We start from the raw sequence: 21,006 nt of genomic DNA, 5'->3' as shown, positions 1-21,006 counted from the left end.
GAATTTGAGGCACTAGTATTTTACTGCCACTGAGGCTGCTGCTCTTACATGGGTTATTCCCTTGTCCCATCTGAAAGCTATGTCAGGTTGCACCTACCCATGGGTGCAAGAGAAAAATGGGGAAGTGGTTATGGTGTATGTGAGCTCCCTGTCTTGCTCTTCCACATCTATGAAGTGGAGATGTTTCTTAGTTAGGTGAGAAATCTCAGTTTCCTTAACAACCAGGTGGCGAGTCACTCCTGGAGCTTCTCTGGGCAGCTGATCATCCACAGGGATAATGTGAACCATCATCACCTGCAATTGGGGAGACAGTAGAATCATCAGCCATTGCTCTCAGTAAGAGTGTCCCAAGTAGCTGTTAGTCAACAAGCACACAGAAGTGGATCACTGGACTGTGAGATACAGGGTGTGGCTCTAATGCCGTATCATCAACACATGATTAATGGAGGTATATAACAGTTAAAGGCAAAGCTTTTGACTCTTAAATGTTTCCCCTTTAAATTAAATGCAAAGTTAAATTCAGTATGTTGGGCTCTTGCATTAAAAGAATAGCCTATTTTCAGTTGACTTCAAGATGGCTGTTTAATTTGTTTGTACTGTCCCCAAATACAATTTATTTTCAGCATTTTGTTTTTTAGCATAAGAAGAAGTCTTTTTGATGAACTTGACTTTATTCAGCCAGGGAGAGAACCACCCCACTGAAAGCAAGAACAAGAAACAGCCCTAAAGAACTCTGTTTGTTGTGATGACTGCCATCAGAAGAAATCTGTACCAGTCTTATTTGAAAGCCTGTCAGAACATGTAAGATATCTGCCATTTGAAGAAAAAATTCAGGAGAATGAATCCATTCCATACCTGTGGCTCTGAGAGATTTGGAGGGTCGTGGCTATCACATAGCACAAACTCAAGGGAATCTTCAAATACTTCTCCTCCCAAATGACGATAATAAATCATTCCATTAAATAGATCCCTCTGAAGAAAACTGTTGACAGAATACCCTGTTGAAATGAAGAATTCATCTTCTATTGAACACTGCATTATTTTAATACTACTTTAATTAAAGTTATGCATTAGCTGTCCAAGTAATTGGGGAAGTATAATGTCCTCTTTTTTCACCCTAACTGGAGCAAGTCCTTCAAAATGTTCTCTCATTGTCTTCCACATTCTCTGAAGATCACCATCAATTTCTTTTCTGTGTCACTTAAAGATCATTCAAAAAATGAAGCAAACAGGCTGAAAGCTATGCTCAAAAGTCAGAAGAGAATTTGCAGGACCAGCAGCCTCTACAGCCTAGCACAGGAATTTCTGGATTGTTACATGGAAGAAGAGTTTTCTCATCATTTAGCGTAATTAGGATCATGTCTTAGCTCTGAATTTGTCACAGATCCTTGCATGTAAACTAACTCCTGATTAGCCCAATACTTTTTCCAGAGTAAAGAACTGCAGGAAAATGGACTCAAAATGGAAAAATTACAGGATAAATTGTGTACACAGGGACACTTATTCAAGTGCAGAGACCAACATCAATTAGTGATTTTACTCTACAATGACATAAGTCCAAATTTGCCGTTATTTGTCCTGAGCCAAAATGAGGTGTCTGACTGTAACATTTACTCTATTTTTAAAAGGAGGGGACAAAGAAAAGTGTACTTTCATGGATGTGCTTCATTACCTATCATGTTTGGTCCAGGTTTCTTCAAGACTTCTCCAGCTTGTGGTGGCTTGGTAATATTGAACATTATGTAGTCATCACTGGAATCCATGTCTGAAGCATGAAGCATGGAGCGCTGAATCAGGATTGTCTGTCCCTCTTGAATTTCAATGACCACATTGCTGATCAGAAATGGAGGGCTATCATCTTTAGGGAGAATATTTATTGGAAACTTGTGGCGAATACTGTGGGAGCCATCAAAAATTCTAAATACCACAAAGTCCTTAGTAGAATCACTGTCATCATGATGGTAGTGGACAACTCCAGCCTGAATGTCAGAGACAGTGAACATGAATCCTTTCCCTCCTGTCAAAACAGTGGAAGAAAACACATCAAAAATGTGTGGTTCAGCCCAGAAAAGTATCTTTCCACTAATATGAAGATTATTGAGGTAGAGAGATGAACAACATGTTGATAACTAGAAAAATCAAATGTAACTTCACCTACCAAAAAAAGAGTTTGTAGAAGTTGGAATAGCTAACAAGAATGCAAAATTTGTAACTGTGACAGCAGAGAAAATCCTCCAAATGTCACTTAAGGTAACTGGAGACATCAAGGATTTTTAACTGTGATTGTTTCCACTTTAATTTCAACCTCTACTTTTTTATCAGAGCATTTTACAGGCATTTTGAGCATCAAAGAATATAATATATATATATATATATTTATAATTAAAGATCAGGATTTAATTTCAAGTAAAATATAATGATGTAGGGATTTTGGTATATTGAGGTTAGGATCCTGTAATAAGACATTTATTAGGCAAGCTAAAGGATTCAAGAACTGCAAGTGGCACTAAAAGGTATGATCTCCCCAGGGCCACCAAGAAAAAAGCCAAGCATTCCTCTAAGGTTTTACAAAAAAAAAAAACCCAATTGCCGGAAATTGTGGTGATGTTTTCCTTAGCATGAGGAGAGACAAAAGAGAATAAGGCATAGTCCCTGGAGGTAGAGTACCCAGCTCTGGCTGGTGCATGGTAGCCTGAGCAGCCCTCAAATGCAGTATGCAGAGGCAGGACTGCCGCCAGGAGATGGGCCCTGGCTGGCTGCACAGTCTCCCCAGCAGTGTCTCTGGGGCTGGACCCACCCAGCCCTGCTGACAACACACAGGTCCTGTCTGCAGCTTTGCAGGAGGATGATCTTGCAGACACTGGGCTACTTGTCAGGAGTTTCCCGGAGTTAAGTTTACTTCTGAATAGTTTCTGTGTCTGCTATATTCAAAATACCACCTTTCTTTTTCTTTAAATAGTTTTTTTATGTCTTTAGGTTATACATTTTACATGAATACATACAACTATCAAAAAAACTCAGCACTGATAGTGGCAACATGTTCCCACCCTGCCAAGAGCAGAGTGATTTCCATTACATAACCTTTTTCCCAAGCACTGTGGTGACTGATATGCTGGAAAGCAAAACTAGTGATATTGATAATGCAGAAGGCTAATGAGTTAGAAGTCTAATTTAATTTCAACTCTTTGAAATAAACCTTAAAGCTGCCAGTAACAACTATATCCAAATGTCGTCTGTATTTGCCAACAAAACAAAATCACTTGGCATTCCTTAAAATGTGCAAGCAAAAATGTAAGAACTGAAAATGTATTGACTGTGTTTATCCCAAATCATGTTTCTCAATGAAAGCATAGCTGATTTCTTTAAAATTTTGCCTTTGGAGTGTAAACATACATTAGGAAAGTAAAGGTTTAAATACTGAATTTTTTGATCATTCCTGTTTTAATACCCATGCCTATCATGGTTGTAGCAGGGGAAGGTGGTCAGCAGAGGGAGCAGAGCTGTAGTTTTATCATAGAGGAGATTTTTCCAGTCTCTGCAGTTGAAATTACCTACCTCTGACTGACAGCCGCCCATGCTGTAAGCCATCAACGGTGACCAAGCGAACATTCTGGATGTCATCATTGTCTACAACTTGGAAGTGCTGCCAGGTGATGGGTCGGGATTGCCCCTCTAGGAGGTTGAGGCCTGCAAAGAGCAGAGATTTACATCACTGTCAGCATCTAATGCTTCTAAAGGTGTTTCCAATCAGAGAAAAAACCCAGAATATTTAATTCTATCTGCACATCTATGTGTGAAAGGTATTCCAGTGGGGGTTTAGATATGAGGAAAAATTTCTACACTGAAAGAGTAATTAGCTTTCCAACAAGCTCCCCAGGGCAGTAGTGGAGTCACCATCACTGGAAGTGTTCAAAAAACAAGCAGACATGGCACTTCATGATACAGTTTAGTGGGCATGGTGATAGTCAGATGAAGATAAATTTGGAGGTTCTTTTCAACCTTAATACTTCTATAATGCTACGATTCTAAGGCCACCTAAAAATCTGATAACATCTTCTGACATACTTGAATTTTTTCATTGTCTTTAAGAAATCTTTTTCAGAGAAATAACCAATTCTGATGTTGCAGAATGCACCTAGTGCAGGTAGCTTCACATGCAAGTTGCAGATTTTGTCCTGGGTGGGGGGAAATATCTGAAGGCCCAGGCAAAGAACCATCAATGGGCACGGACCTTTGTCTAAAAGAGGGCACAGGGTGTGTCTGGTCACCCAGAGACTGCAACAACAACAAATATCACCACTGGAACAAGTACACACAGATTGTGGGGGTATAAAAGTCAGGGATTCCTTTGCACAGGGTCCCTCCCTGGAGACACCCAGTTTGAGCTAATTTTGTGCTGCAGCACCACAGTTAAATTACATCAAGGAAGCAGACAGCTAGGATTCCAACATGGGAAACCCAGACTGAGCCAGTAACAGAAAGCTGTCTGTTTTTGTGTGTGTGCAGTGAGTGGAGAAGTCAAGCAGGACATCCATCAGGTCACTGGAGCCACATGCTGTGAATGACTTCAGTCCCATCATTGAAAGTCTTGGGTAGTGCAACTGTGGCTCACAGAGAGGGGTATCTGAAAGGTAAGGCAGGAAATTTCCTTGACATCTGGCTTCTAATTATCTGATAATCTAATGAGGCACATTTCTGGACATTTGCACCAACAGGAGCATTGCACTGGAAATCTCACAATGTCTGAAACTGGGCATTTAGATTCTTTAGTGAGTCTGCAGTTAAAAACATATATTGATCTTCCTGGCAGAGGATGGTGCTCCCTCTTAATTAAATAGTCAGTTCAGGTGAGGTTTCTCTGGAAGACACGAGGTACCTTCTTCTCAGCTCCTTTCCTTTCCTACCATAGGAAAACTGCACTTTCCCTGGTGCTAATTTCCAGACATGTTGGATCTTATATATTTTCCTTTTGATGGTTAAATATCAATGCACTCTAGATGAGGGACTCTGTTCCCTTTCCAGTGCAGGCATTATAAATCTGTTTGAATTAGACCTAACCCTGTGAGGTTTCCAGGCTTTAAATGCTGGTGGTATATCATGCCCTTTTTCCTAATTGTTAATTTTTGCACATTTCCACTTTAAACAACACCAATAAGCCTTGGTCTTTCCCATGTGCTACCCCACTCTTCCTATTCCATCATATATTTGCCCTTAATATTCATACTTTTTTATGCACAGTTCATTCATCAAGAAAATGCTGTATAAATAAATCACAGTTTTCCTGTAACTCCATTTTTTCTTGATTTTTCATTCCAGTTATTAGGTCTTTTTCAAGTTGTTGTAACATGTTCCCTCCAAAACGGATATAGGGGAAAATAGATCCTTCGGTTTAATGATTCTTAGACTCCAGGTGAAAATCTGATTTTTACAGCTTTGTCAAATATGTGTGTCAAAATGTTATTGATTCTCAAGCAAAATTAACTTAGCATAAGAGATCTCACCTGTATTCCACGAAACCCGAGGGGCATTTGTATCTGTTGTTCTGATAGAAAGATGCACAGTGACTGGTAAACTCCTTTCAAAGTAGAAGTCATGCACCTCAAATTCCACCTGTTGTGAAAACAGATAAACTGCTTACTGGAAACTGGGAAACAAATGTACTCCAAAGCACATATAGTGCATTCTCTTCTAAGAGATATTACAGGCATCTGATAGTAAGTTAATAAATAAAACTTGATTTAGCTTCTAAAAAGAGCCACAGAAGCTCTGCACAAAACTGAGCCCTCTTTGCAGTGAATTCTGTGAAACTAAATTTGTAGTGTGTGTAATTTTCTTTTTTTGGGGGGGTACAGATAAATCATCAATTAATATAGAGCTTTTTTTAACCAGTAGTAATGAAAGCGGAGGAGACATTTCATGCCCTTTTAAGATGTGTAGGACCAGAAATAGGTATGACAGAAAATATATGCACTAATACAGAAAAAATAAAATTTAAAAAAAAAAAATCAAACTCTTGAGTTTTCAGACTCCAGAACTGTAAAATTCTTGAACCTGCAATCAGACAATGCTGAAAGCAGAACAGAGATGAGCCACTTAAGGAGCAGATGTTTTGGTAGGATGTCTGGTCCTCACTTTAAGGAAACAGGCAAATGAGGTTCCTGTGGCAGCCAAGAAAAAAAAGTGAGAGAAGTCTTGTCAACATAAATTGCCAGTTACTGTTGCTGCTGCTCTGCTTTCCAGGCAACCATTCCCTCAGCTTACCTTGCTCTGATTTCCTGTTTATTCACTTTTATTACTCTAGTACCAACCATTTTGCTTTGATTGGATAATTCCTTAAGTAACTTATCAGGCAGTTATTTCATAACTTACTCAAGAACCTGCAGACAGAAGCCTGAACTCATTCGACATTTGCATCATGCTCTCTGTGTAAGTGACATTTTACTGCTCCCAGCAGGAACTGTTGGGAGACCTTTTTTGTTATCCCTAAACCACTATTATCACAGCAGGTAGGCTGTAAGGCCAAAGAGCAATCCTGGCCTTTAACTGGTCTACCTTTCATGGCTCTAAATATGTCACCTTAGCACAGGTCACAGGGATCAGTAACATCATGCAGGGATAAAAGCTGTGTGGAAAAGGCACCACTGATCTTTCCAAAGCCTCTTGGGTAGAAGTACAAGCACTGTTATTTCACTATTCCTCTTACTAAAAAATCCTGTTTTGATATTTCTCAGTCAGAGCAGATAAAAGGTTTTCAGTACAAAGAAATTCTTATGGGGTGAGCAATAAACATCTGTTTTGTGTTAGTTAAGATGATGTGCCATAGGAGAAAGTGGTAAAAGATTTTGCCTCTGCTCCTGTACTGGATATAGTTTTAAAAACATTTTTCCCTGAAAAATATCCATTACATACAATTACATTTATTTCCATTTTATTTAATCTTGAGGAGGTGAAAACCAGCGAATGTTCACACATCCCACTGTTACCTCATAATTCCTCCTCTCTGTGTGGCTGTTATTTGGAGGCTGATAAGCAATGAGCGTGTCACTGAGATCCTGCCACGTGAAGGAGCCAATAGGTTTTGTGTGGTCAGAGAGGTGAGTGATAAAGCCTCGTGGAGGTGGCTTGGTAATGTTGAATATAAGCAGGGACTTTGGAGTTTCATTGTCTTCTGCATCGATGGTTGTGGTTGTAATAGGGGTTAAAATAAATTGGTCTACTTCCAGGATGAACTTTGCCATTGGGGCAGCTCTGGGTATTTGGTTGGGAACAGCACCTCTAATCTGAACAGGGAGCCATGCATACTCCGTCTACAACAGGAAAAAAATGAGACAACTGAAAAGGCAAAGTAAATTGAAAAAATAAATCAAATTTCTTCTAGCTTCACATAGCAAATCAGGATACATGTTAAAGCAATAATTATTTTGAAAAGAAAAATTAAAATATTTTAATTAGAAAATGCCTAGAGTAAATATTGAGACATCATGAATATGACTTTCAGGTTCACTACTCTTATTTGTGTCCTTAATTTGGGGCTGGAAAGACTTACTTAATTTGATGTGAGTTTAATGAATAACTTTATCTGACAGAAACATGCACAAGCTATTAATTATTATTAACTGAATTTGTTCGCAGAGCTCTTAACTTATAATTACTGTGTATGCTGAAGTCAGTACAGATCATGCTGTACAAAATTGTGGAATTATGCCAGAATTAATTTTTCTCTCAGGATAAACTACTTATGGCTGGCAGTAATCAATCAGAGGTGTTTCTCTGTAGCCATAATGGTCTAATCATAGAGGCATGGAGATAATGCCTTTCATTAGATTAGCTGGCAAATTTCTAAGAACTGAAAAAATTTAAAGGCTCTCTATCTCTCTTCAAATGTGACAAGAAGCAAAAAAATTATTAAAAAAGAAATTATAAAAACCACAGGATGACAATCAGACATTATAAACTTGCATAAAAACCTACCTTATGCAGAGTTTTGCTTCTGCTGTCTGAGAGATCCAGCCTCACAGGAATATAATCAATGTCAGGTGAGGGGGGCTCAAGGTGTCTGTACTGAATTCCCATCCTCAGAAATTCTTCACAACTCATCTTTTTGTTGCTCATGTCTCCTAGTTCCAGTGCACAGCTCCTGTTTCTGCACGGTTGGCCCAGGCTGTGCTCTGTAACCCAAAAGCAATAGTGAAAGTTACAGAGCAGAAACCACCATGAGGAACCTGCCCATGTAGCTAAAGTGCCCCTGAGAGAGACAGTGTGATGAGAAGCAGGGCTCCTTTCCTTAATTTCTCCTGCACGATTTTGTTTTCATCTGATATCTTCCAACTCCATCCTACCTTGGTGTTTTGGTTAGGTGCTGCTTCCAGCAATTACCTGTGCTGTTTCTACTGAGTCTTGACACACACAAAGCTGTCACATTGGTCCACATATCTATGGGCCAGAAACAGAATTCAGTCAAGGAATTATTGACCCAGATCTGTGATCTGCATGGTGCCTCACAAAAGCTTCGTGTCCCTTTCATGCCCACAATCGCTCAAGCTGTTCATTAAACTTCCCACGACCCACTGTTGCACAGCACATCTGAAACAGCCCCCTGCTCCAGACTTAATCTGCTGCTTCTCTTTGAAGGTGCTAATGCAAACAAGAAAAGCCCATCATACCAGTGCCAGGGGAGAAGCTCCATGGCTGATCTCCACGGAACTGCCCTTGCTGCACTTTCCCGGAGATAAGCTGGCCATGGGCAGGCAGGTGAGCTTCCGAAGAGATTATGGAAATGGTGCAATCCAGGTTTATCTTCCTGTCGTAATCAAAGGTGAGGACATTCTTGTCAATCACCCTAGACAGACCATAGTATTCAGGGACCTCCAACGCATGGGAGCGCATTTTTATGATGTTACAGTCTGGCTCAAGTAACTGCACATGAAGGGTGAATGTTTCTACAAATGTTTCCGTTTCTGTAAACCTGCAAGTGACAGAAGAAAATAGTTATGCTTCATGCCATCTTCTGTTGCTTTGTGATTTGGGCATTGTCCTCATCTTTGAAATGAAATTACTTGAACTGATTTCTCTCTTGTGTGCTCAAGAGATTAATCACCATAACCTAGATCCTGCTGCCCAAATTCCCCTGCTTAAAAGGGTGTGTGTGTGTGAAGAGGTTACTCTCTGTGTGTATATGAGAGTGTCTGTCCCTGTCAGCAGGACAGTAGAGAACTTCAGTACTCTGAACAGCAGGACAGCAGTACTCTGAAAGTGCTGTTGCCACTTTCCACAGCATAATGAATAATCACTGGTTTTGTGTAATAAGCTAGCAATACATAATACACGTTAAATGAGCATATCTGCAATACGTGGTGAGAAATATTTCTATAAACAGATGGTCACTTCTTGACTAATGATGCAGCTACTGGATCTAAGTAGTTACAACATGCACAGCAGAACATGCTTTAACTGTAAAAATTGGACTGCTTGCTCTTCCTAAGGACAGCCGTGCTCCTGGTAACAGTGAAGTGTGATCTGCTGCTGCTGCTGCTTACCTGTACAGCCTAAGCATGACCATGTCTTCATCTAAAAGTGGACATCCTTTGTGGGTGTATTTGACTTCATTAGGAAGGAAGTGACAGTCAAAAACCTGTGAAGGAGAAAGAATAGACTGGCACCACACTGCCAAAGATGTTAACTTCACAGCCCCTGCTCCACTTCTCTCTGAGTGCCTGGAGTACATCAGACTAACAAAATGTTCAATATGTAGTTCATTTCTGTGAACAGGTATCCACTGTAATCTCCCAGTGAGAGTCAGAGCAACCACTTCACATGGGGCTGCCTGCACTCCACAATTAGAAGGGCAAAGGTTGTATGTGATTGTTTCAGGCTGCCAAGTCCCTCCCCAGCACAACAAATAGTTTGACCCCACCTTTTTTACCACTGCAGCCTGTGGAGTTAAGGGTGTAGATATATCCAGCAGCACATACATCTGCAGTGGTGCTGAAAAGCCACTGATGATTTGAGATTTATTGACTTTTAAAGTCAATTATGACTTTATGATTTGAGATTTATTGACTTTTAAAGTTGCTCATGACAGTAATAGCTTGATTATACAGTAAATCTTGCTTTATGTCCTCCACAACTATACCACAGAAGTACGACCCAGTGAAATTTCTGTTAGAAACTTCACTAACTTAGAGTTGTTCCCAGTTTTTGTCATACTGACTTTGTACCAGTAGCTCTTTTCTAGATCAGACACCATCTCTGTGCCATACAAATATCCAGCCTCAAAATCAGTGTAATCCACAGCACAAAAACAAGAAACACCTGTTTTCCTACCAGCTAATTCAAAATAGACTAATTCTTACAACATACCTGATACAGGCAAAATTTGTGAGTCTGCCTGGCCACAGTTTAACCATCTAAATGGTTATTTAATGGTTGGTTGGCTTGTGAAAGCAAGGCAATGAGGAAACATGCCTGACACACACAGAAAAAAGATTGCTTTGGCACACCCATTCTTTGGAAAAGGGATTTGGATTCTGAGGAATACAATTTCCATGTTCTCAAATACTGCAATTGGCAAGACTGGCAATTTATAATTCCCATGCAGTATTGTTTCTTTACTGAAACATCAGCTGAAAGCTCCTAGCATTGATAGACTATGTTAACCTTGTGATAAAAGGGAATCCCTACGCAGTCCATGGGGAATGGAAGATGCTCATTTTTCATATCTACAGAGAGAAAAGGCATATTCTAGCCAGCAAGAAACCGAAATCACTGCATTTCCTAAGCATTTCACTGTGAATCTAAACATAGTTTTCATTGCATTTTTTGGGAGCAGTATTCACAAATAGTTATATGGATTTCCACAGACAAAAGTGAAAACTGTTCAGCACTCACTAACAGGCATAATAAGGCCATAACTAATAGCAATTAATATATGTATATAGCTGACTGACTAGCCACTTTTTTTGTCAAAAAAGAAGAGGTAATTTCTTAATGACAGTAATTTTTTAGAATATGACAAAAGAATAATGAAAATTATTTTTTGTGCCAATTCATGTAAATGCCTTGCATGAATTGTCTTCATTTCCCTAACCACTTTAGACAATGGTGAAATGGCTGAGGGACTTTTGTAAGGTTCTAAAATTTTGACTGAAAGTGTAACTCATAGAAAAAATCTTTGGATGCTCTGACTGTAAGTGTAAAGTTTATGTAATAATTTTTTTCTAAATTAATTGTTAATACATACTTAACTGAAGCACCTCATGACCACCTTGTGGATTTACATTAAAAGATTTAAGAATTATTGAACTTTGTTTCTTTCTAACCATTACACAGAACATAACTTACATCCTTCTCTAATGTAAGAATAGTTAGATTTTCTCAGCTTTCATTATAAGTGAAGGGGTCTACTTCCACTGAAGTCATTCTCAGGTGCTCAAGCCATGTGATAATTTTTCTATATTCCAAGCAATTTTAAAATTTATTGCCTGCTTTTAACTTCCATCAAGAAGTGCATTGTACAAAGTCTTTCCTTTTTTAAGTTGTTTTTTTGGAGTTTTTTTTAAGTGATGAGGTAGCTGATTTTCAGACATATTTGTACACGGATTAACCTCTTGGAATAATCTGTGATGTAATGGGAAGTACGCTTGGTTTTATTTGTTGGGACTGCTTAGAAAGGAAAGAAAAGAACAATATGTGGAAAACAAAATTACTCTCATATGATGAAAGTTCTGACTATGTTGTGGCTGTTCTGTTGTGCATTATTTTCAAATTCTGTGGAAATATGTGCTCTGCTTTTTTTCCAAACAAAACCAGACAATATGTCTTTTTCTTACTTAATGTCCTTTCTTTCTTAGTACAAAGGAAAATACAGGAACATGATATTTAAGTAATAAATACTTCATTTATTACTTACTTAAAAATGATAATTTAATTTTTTTAAACTATCTTATGTGAAAGTCAACAAAAATGGAAAATAAAATTAAGTAGTTATGTGGTACACTATCTTGAGAAAAAAAAATAAGTATATTATATGCAAAACCCACTCATACTGTAGTTTCAGAAGTTTAACCTTGTACACTGAAAGTAAGATTCTTCACTGACATAAATCAGTGCAGAGCCCTCAAAGTCAATAGGATTTTGGTTACATAAGGGTGTTGTGGGGAGCAAGGCCAAAGGGATTATGGAAGTCCAGATAAAAGACATCTGAGTCTTTCCCTTGCCCACTGATGGAGCCACTTCCATCACAGAAAGCCAATGGGTTGGTCAGGCAGGACCTGCCCTTGGTGAAGCCATGCTGGCTGTCTTGAACCACCTCCTTGTCCTCCATGTGCCTTAGCACAGCTTCCAGCAGGATCTGTTCCATAATTTTCCTAGGCACAGAGCAGACGCTGACAGGTCAATAATTCCCAGGAAAGATCTACCCTTTCATAGGATGGGCACTGTAACCATCCTCACCCGACTGCCATGACTTTTCACATATTGTGGGATGTGGCTTTGCAGCTACATCAACCAGTTCCCTAAGGACTCTGGGATGCATCTCACTGGGTCCAATCATATCAAAGAATTAATGTCCTTATTTTTAAGACATCATTAGTTCCACATCTTAATTGGTAACAAGAGATTGGAAAATTTTGAACCTTTCTACAAAGGTTCGTTACCACTGACTGACAGTCAGTTTATATGTGTATTGAGACACAATCTGCTTTGCAAAAAGAAACATCTGGTTTATGTTTCCTGGTATGTTTTCCTTTTGTATGAACAGGCAACTCTAATTGTCTATAAATTCACTGGGTAAGACAAAGGAAAATCTAAATATTTTCCTAATTACTGTTGAGCTTTGTATTTTTCCACTTCAACTGCTTTTCAATTACAATTAATAATTAAATTGTCATACATTCCTAGAACATTACCCAATTTAATGGAAGTAAACCAGATCATACCAGAGACATTTTCTGGCTGTAGAGTTTCCTGTAGAAAGATCATGAGTGGCACAAGGAGATCTGGACTCTGGCACCTTTTTTCAGGAATGGCGAAAGCTCAGGCACCACGAGCAGGAAGAGTCTTTGTCCAGCCTGGTGCCCTAGGGCCACCTGCCAGTAGAGCTCTTCCTCTGCACGTGTGCCTGCAGCTTCCACACTCACCTGCCTGGGCAGATATTCAGGGCCATGAAAGAACAGGTGCTTAACAGACGTGGGGCTGGGAGAGGGGAGGTCATTTGGAAAATAAGGTGCAGCGAATGCACATCTTCTGGATCTCTTGAAAAGGGCCTCTAGCTATGTGCTTGAAACATGTTGGGTTACACAGGACAAAGGGGATATTTCAAGATACCTGGGTCCTACTCCTCATAGAAGCTGAGGCAGAAATTAAAAGCAAAGTTACTCCTCAGCCACACAGATTGCCTACAGAAGAGGTTCACTGTAGGTTTCACATGTAAGTCCCTCTTTTCCTCCTCTCCTTTAGGTTGTATATTATGAAAAATTTCTTTACTGAAAGGTTGGTCAGGCATTAAAACAGTTTCCCCAAGGAAATAGTGGAATCACCATACTTGGAAATATTCAAAAATTATATATAGGTAGGCCTTGTGGTTTGTAGTGCACTTGGCAGTGCTGGGTTAATGATTGTACTCAATGTTCTTCAAGGTCCTTCCAGCCTTAATGATTCTATGTTTGTAGGAGTCCAGGACCAACCTATACTGGGGAAGTAGAGGGGGGGGACTATGGTCCGTGTCCCTGGGCTGGCAGAAAACAAGCCCTGGGTAATTTCAGCAGATGCACTACACTACTTAAGGCAGTCTTTAGAGAAGATCACACATTGTCCTTTCCATCACCTCCTGTTTTCCCTGGTGTGCCTCTGCTCCTTAGGAGTGCTGATTCAGCTGAAGTACTTGTCAGTGGTTTGCAAAAGTAATAGTGATGACCAAGCCAGAAGTTTTGAAAAACCTATTGAGATTGGTACTCCTTCACCTATCTTCCCAGAAGCCGCTAACACTCCTGGAAAGGAGGTTAAAAACTATATTCATATACAAGCACACTTAAATGTATGCTGTGGCACAAACCAGAATTTTTCAAACATGAAAACCTGCTTGGTTATGAACCATTAAAACCATTTATCTTCTGTCTATAACATTACATCTGCATGACAACTGTGTTCAACTCCTTTCTGCTATAACTCAGGTGGGCAATATGTAAAGCAGATGAGTAGCAGAATGGTAATATGTGAAATATATTTCATTATTCCTACAAGCTCAACATTTGAACAGAAAACAGGGGAGTTTTAATGTATTTGCCATCTGCTAACAATTTGGCTGTTGCAGAGCAGAACAAACAATACTGCACACAATGTGCTTATTGTATGTGATTATTTTTTCTTAATTGGTCCTTAAGTAATGTCTCCGTGACTAAAATTCAAAATACTCTAGCGGGCTATGCATTATTCAAGTGGCACTGGTTACCCTCATGGGAGAAAAATAAGCAGCTGAGAGACTGGAGGATATCTCCTAACTGGAAACTTTGAAATACCCACTCTTCACTTGTGAAAGGAGACTCTGACCAGATTCACTTCTGTGCACACGTGCTACTGAGCTCAGCTTTTGGATTTCAGGGTTGCAGTTCTCTGCCAGCTGTCTGCTTAAGCAAAAGGCTGAATCCCACACACCATTCAGTTTCATGCCTTCTAGTCACTACCCAAAAGAAGAACAAAAATCAATCTAGCAGCTCCTTCTCCGAGACCTGCACACACTAGCACTCAAGGCAGCAAAACAGAGCCTGAATACCTGTGGAGTAAGTTCCCCAACCCTCTGTGTTATTGGCTCATTGATCACTTCTACTTTGCAGGCATCTTTCTCTCTGGGGATGGAAAAGTTGAGGTCTTCTTCTGACAGGAAGACAGACTGTCCCTTCATCACTTTCACCCCAAGGTTCACACTGATAAAGGAGGAGCACACAACTCTTAAGGCGACAGGCAGCAGTAGAAGCAGCCAGCCTTTCTCAAAAAACTTCATATTATAAAGGAGTGCCAGCCTTTTTCACTACTGAAAATATTTCTCAACAGAAGGAGTCTTCTTCCTCCACCAGCAGACTTTCACCACGCAATGAAGACATTATTAATCACAGATAAAAAATGTATGACATGTTTTCTATTAATAGGCTCTCCTTGACTGAAGTTTTGGCAGTTATTGGACAGATATTTTCAAAATATCCTCAGGTTTTTATAAAATTCATTGGTCAAGCCTGACAAAATGATGAATGTGATCTCAAGGTTTGTTCATCCTGAAAAAAAAAAAAACCAAGAGAAAGAAAATTGCTATGAGGCATCAGGCAACTATAGGGATAAAAACAAAACAACTAACACATAAAATAATTCCACCATTTATGACAAATGCAGTTCATTTCAATACCACTCAGTGCACACCTGATCAGAAAATAGCAGAAAACCCCAAAGTCTGAGAAAAATCCAACAAAAATAAAGAAGACAAGATAATATGGAAAATAAATTACACAAGTTTCTCATGCCCCTAATTACAGTGAATCTCCATCTTTCATGTTTTTAAACTCATAAATTTTTTTTTTTTCTGGCATTAAACAAGCACTATTGAAATCCTTTTAAAAGCCTAATTTCTACAATCCTCCAAAGTAACTGAAGTTACAGTCCAAAGAATAGGAAGTGATATTGATTTAATTAAATTTGAGACGATCATAAGAATTCCAAGACAGTAAAGTGTCAACATTCCTTTAGTTTTTGTAAATTTTTAATGACCTAACTAATTATTTGCCACAACCTTACAACCAGCAGTGAAGTTTCCTGAAAGTGAATTAAAAACCAAATCCTTCTTGTCTTTATTTTCTTTGTTGTTGTTGATAGGTAAGTGTTCACTCCACTGTTTCTGGCAGAATGACTTTCTGAGCAGCCTGCAACTGAATGCACGTATCCACACAGATTTCAGAAGTGCTGTAAAGTTATTCACTTCCAAAAGTTAAACAAGACACATCCACTCACTTCATCACATGTTTAAGATTGAAGGTAATGAGTCTCACATACATGTAAAGTTAGATGTATGTTGACTATGTAGTCTGGAATGCAAATTTTTACTGTAGTTTTCTAGGTATTTATCTGAAAGTCTTTCCATTTTGGTTTAAAATATTGAAACCATTCCAGTCTGAAGAAAATTTGAGATAAAATGTAGAATTCTAGCCAGTGGAAAAGGAATTAAATCCATGGTAAAAAATTCAGATAAGAAAATAATTAGAAATTTTAGTTTCAGACTAGGACCTGGCAAAGTGCTAAGAGGCAGTTAATCACTCTGACACATAGACCTGGTGGTTTGCTTCTCATGACAATGCCACTAACTCTCTGCTCCATAATAGCAGGCTGAGGCGTAGAAATATGATGCAAAAGAGCTTTATTCACAGGCATTTTCTTATATGACTTTCTCCATTCCAATGTGGATAGCTATCATAAAACAATGTCAAAGTTGAGAGATAGCTTCATCACCAGTTTGAAAATTACACTCATGCAGAGACATCTGCATCTTGACTCTGCTACATCTGTTTCAGGTGCCTGCCCCATAAATCCCAGCATGGAATACAGCTTTAAACCTTGGGTGCAGCCAGTGGTTCCTATGCTGCCTTTTCCTGCATCAAAAACTGAACAGAAAGTGTACAAGAGGAATCAGGAGCATTTTGATCAATTTCATGGGGATGTATGGGACATTCTCTGCTACAAATTTGGTCCTATTGTCACTGTGTATTACACTCTTGCTTTGACTACTTTAAGGTGCAGATAGAGCTCCTGTATCACTATATATGTTTGCCCCATATGTTGCAGCCACTGGCCTCTACTTGGATGCTGTAGGACTGTCTCCTGAGGTGGCCAAGTGAAGACCTTGGGAAGTACAACCTCACTTTCTCAGTTACTTACACAATCACAGCAAGATGAAATGGCAAGAGATTCTCTCCACACATAAAGACAATAAAAATGAGAAGGTTTTGGGGTGAGTGCCAAGGTATCAACATCCTCCCCTATCTGTGAAGAAGGTCATTGCTTCAATGAAGTCATGTGTTTGCTTCATGGTATATATACTGATTGACAGTGTTCTGCTCTTCAGCAGATATACAACTGCTGGTGATGCCACTGTCACATTTTGTGGCTGCTTTGAACTCCCTTACAATCTCCTCACTTCTCTGCCCTTAATGTCACAGCTGAACCTGATTCTCCTCTGCTACTGATTGCCACGTAACCTGTGACTCCAGAATGGACATACAGCTAAGGGACAGTTTAATTCCAAATGCACACAATATTTCAGATGTACTAGTGACCTAATGAAACAATGGTATTGACAAACAACATAGAAGGAAATTAAGCTGAAATTAAGCTGTTTTCTCACCAACTTTCTAAGGCTGTGTCTAAATGCCAAAACAACTGGAACAACTGAACAACTCCAGGTGCACTGTGTGAGTACAAGCTCACAGAAAGCTACCAGCTTTGGTCCCAGAAGCAAAACAGTCATGTCAGTTCCATGAATTATCATATACTAGTTGTTATTCCTCAGTGGGGATGGAGCATATGATTTATGAGGAGGGGCCAACACAGCTGGATTTGTTCAGCCTGAAGAAGAGAAGCCTTATTGCTTATTTTTAGACTTCTAACAGAAGAGTGCCTGGAGCACAAGGAAGAGACCCACAAACCCACTAAAATAGCAAGGTTTATTTAATAAACAATCAAGGCCCAAGTTTCTTGATGTAACTTTGAAGCCAAATTTGCCATAAAACTGGCTTTTCTTGGAAAAGGAGGGAGGCGTCTGCAGAGATCCTTTTCACCCTAAATCATGCGCTGACTCTATTCTGAAAAAGCAGAGCCATCTGACTGCTAAGATCTAAATTAATAACCTGGTGTATTTTTGCAAAACACAGCATTATACTCTGCCACCTGTCCAGAAATTCCCAAGAGATCCAATATAAAGCCATACTGGTATAAAAAATGTGGCAACAAGCAAGAAGATCTCCTTTCCCATAATTAGAGGCAATTGGCCAAGCTGGCTCTGGTATTTGGAAGCCTAGAAGATAAGTTCCAAAGATGTGCCCAAGGCATTGAGTAAGGGACACTTGGCAGTGGGAGCTCTAAGGAGCTACTCATCTGCTGGCAGCTCCTGCCCACTCAGCAGCTGAGCCTGGGGGGAAGGCAGAGGGAGAAGGGGCCTCTGAAGAGGCAGTGAATGTGAGTTTGTAGAGCTGACAGAGGGACATTCCAAACCAGTGACAATGCAGAGGATGGTTTCTGTTAAAAATTTCCTCCAAGTGCCCGAACTGGTTTTCCCTCAGGGCTGCTGGTGCACATGTGAGAAATGATGCGATGGTTAATTACAAACATAACAACTAGGGAGTCTGATTGTGAGCAGAGCACTGATGTAAGTAAAAGATTAATACTAATTATTTAGATAGCTATCTACCAACACAAAACAACTGAAAGCAAAATCTCAAACAGCACCAGTAAGTCTCAGCTTTAATAAATATAATTTTACTAAAATACCAGTAATCACAAGTGGCTTTGAGCCAAGCCTACATGACACCCAAAGCCTTCATTGTGATTTGGATGAGACTTCAAGAGTTTCTCTGTATGTGACAAAGTCTCTGGTTGCTGGGGATATTTCCCTGAGCAGATGGATCAAAATTGCCCTAATCTTTTGCAAAGCTGGAAGGGTATAATGGAAAATGATTGTTGTGGGTTGGAAGTTGGACTGATTTGTCTTAATGAATACCAGGAAAAGTTTGCAAGAAACAGAAAGAACACACAAAATTTTTTGAGGACAAGTTTAAGGAAAACAAATAAGGGCTTTCAGTAATTTCTAGAAAACAAGATGAATAATATTACAGCAAATAAAGTCTAGCCCAGGGCAATGAAAGGATCATGAGCTATTAAATTAGGGGGTTGCAATTTCAGAACGTGCACTTAACACATGCACCCTTTGGACTGTTTGCTATTTAATGGTTTTGTTCCATGCACAACTAACAAGAATTACAGGTCACCAAGAAGCTAAGTATTTGGCAAGGTATTTGCTGACTTAAGGAATGGCAGATAACACCCTGTTAAGTTGTTACACCTTGGATCCATGCCAACAGCAGAGATGCATTTTGCCTAAGGTAAAGTGCAATCCTGAGTTAGCTGAGATTATGACTAGTAGAATTCTTTAACTAGAAAATAACTAACTTGAAAAATCCCCTTTAATAGCCATTTGAAGAAACAGTGTATAATTATCTGCAGAATTTGTTGGAATATCTCAGCAAAACACAGTAAAAGCAACTTGTTTTTAAAAGGTGATGATTCCAGACAAATAATAGAAATCAGCAGGAAAAATTGTCTTTGTAAGCATATGTGTTAAGGCACACACATAAACTTTTATGCATGCAAATGACTAATAAATCTCTGCCTAGTTTAGATGAATCAGCTGTCTGAATAAACATGAAAATGTAAAAATGCTGACAGATAACTACTGCAAAATAAGTGTACAATTTCAAAACATGCATTTAAAAAATCAGTTATCCCAATAAATGAAATATATCCTTTTTAATGACTTACTACTATCAAAAGTTTTTAGCATATGTTTCAGTGCTTTTTATCACATTTCTTCTAGCGTGTCTCATTAATAAGACAACTCTAAGCAAATAAATCTTATTTAGATCTTCCAAGCTTTTAAAGCCATGAAGTTTCATTATATCTGATGAAAAAAAAAAGCCAGCTAGGTTAAGAAATTTATGTCAACTTGAATATTAGGATAAAGTAAGCTGTTTGGAACCCAAACATTCAAGTTAACTTCTACTAAATCACTGGCAAAACCCAGTGCCTGCTTTCCTCAAAGTTAGAACTGAGCTTTCATCCATCTCGAGCTCAAAAATTACTGTCTGGCTGCTCTGCTGCAACATTCAGCAACAAACTGAACTCTGCCATCTGTTAAGCACTAGTTACAACCACAAACACCGCAGCATTCAGTGTGTACAACAAACTTGAATAAGATACTTACAGGTAGCAGCGTTTCTGCTGGAGGCTGAACATGAGATCATACTAGAAAAAGAGGAAAAATGTATGTCACTGACCCAGTAATTTCTGTTTTAAAAGGCTGGCAGAGAAAGAAATCCAATGAGTGAGCGACAGAGAGAAAGCAGAGAGGGGGAGGGGAGATAGATAGATGAAATTCCAGTCTTTCTGGTCAGCTTGGCTGTAGTTTTCTCTGTACTGAAAATCCACAATAAGCACTCCTTGCTTGCAAGACTGCTTCTGATTGCAGAGTCACAAATTGCAAATACTTTCAGGCTCTGTATGATAAAAGCACTCAGAGATGCCTTGTAGTGTTTACACTCAGCAATGTTTCTCTGCTAGCCAGCCCCAGATCTTCTTTTCCCCTTCTGCTAGTTAAGTCTGCTGGGACCAGAAACTAAGCTGCTGTTATTAATGTTTGCTCTTTTTTTCTTTTTTTTTTCTTTTTTTTCCTTTCTCTTTTATTTTGTTTTTGTTTCCTTTTTTTTTTTTTTTGGCTGCACTTTTGCTAGTTTATTTTCTTTGAAATGCTCACAAACACGCCACTACAGTAGTATTCAAATTATAGTTTTATTTTTTCCCATTCAGAACAGCAAGAAAGACAAAGAGTATAGGCAAAATCCTACCAAGTATTAAATATCTCATAGGATTCAAGATATCTGTCCAGCTTTCTGTCATGAGATTCACATCAGATTTAACTGGCTGATGAGGTTCTAAGTAAAATTTGCTATCATACAGTGGGTCATGGATGCACCCTGAGGAGTAAACCTGACAGCCCTAATTTTCAGAGCACAGGGACTGTATTGCAAAGTCCCAATACAGGGACAGACTACCCTACATCCACCTCAGCACAGGGACCTAAAGAGTTTTTTAAGTATACAGGACAAAAACGTTTTCAGCCCAGCAACAAGGCATGGTGACAAGGGCAAGAGGGACAGCATGGGGAAGAGCTACTGACTTCCAGGTTGCTTGTGTAAACAGGAG

At 39.2% G+C, this 21,006-nt stretch overlaps 1 protein-coding gene across 3 annotated transcripts in view; it reads right to left on the bottom strand.

The window, feature by feature from the left end:
- The window catches only part of FREM1 (FRAS1 related extracellular matrix 1), a 65,094-nt gene extending 44,709 nt beyond the window's left edge, over positions 1 to 20,385 (bottom strand). For all 3 annotated transcript variants that reach the window (XM_059874063.1, XM_059874064.1, XM_059874065.1), the window contains exons 1-11: positions 20,009 to 20,385; positions 14,768 to 15,263; positions 9,537 to 9,631; positions 8,664 to 8,965; positions 7,972 to 8,168; positions 6,984 to 7,307; positions 5,502 to 5,610; positions 3,556 to 3,687; positions 1,673 to 2,017; positions 856 to 998; positions 98 to 294 (exon numbers count right to left, since the gene is read on the bottom strand). In XM_059874063.1, the coding sequence (XP_059730046.1) occupies positions 98 to 294; positions 856 to 998; positions 1,673 to 2,017; positions 3,556 to 3,687; positions 5,502 to 5,610; positions 6,984 to 7,307; positions 7,972 to 8,168; positions 8,664 to 8,965; positions 9,537 to 9,631; positions 14,768 to 14,995 (2,072 nt within the window). In that variant the 5' untranslated portion in view covers positions 14,996 to 15,263; positions 20,009 to 20,385. The remainder of the gene's footprint in view (positions 1 to 97; positions 295 to 855; positions 999 to 1,672; positions 2,018 to 3,555; positions 3,688 to 5,501; positions 5,611 to 6,983; positions 7,308 to 7,971; positions 8,169 to 8,663; positions 8,966 to 9,536; positions 9,632 to 14,767; positions 15,264 to 20,008) is intronic.
- Positions 20,386 to 21,006: the final 621 nt, after the last annotated feature.

Source organism: Haemorhous mexicanus, chromosome Z (assembly GCF_027477595.1).
Source record: "Haemorhous mexicanus isolate bHaeMex1 chromosome Z, bHaeMex1.pri, whole genome shotgun sequence".
Lineage (NCBI taxonomy): Eukaryota > Metazoa > Chordata > Aves > Passeriformes > Fringillidae > Haemorhous > Haemorhous mexicanus.
The sequence above is the reverse complement of the archived record's forward strand: the minus strand, read 5'-3'. Positions and strand labels throughout refer to the sequence as shown.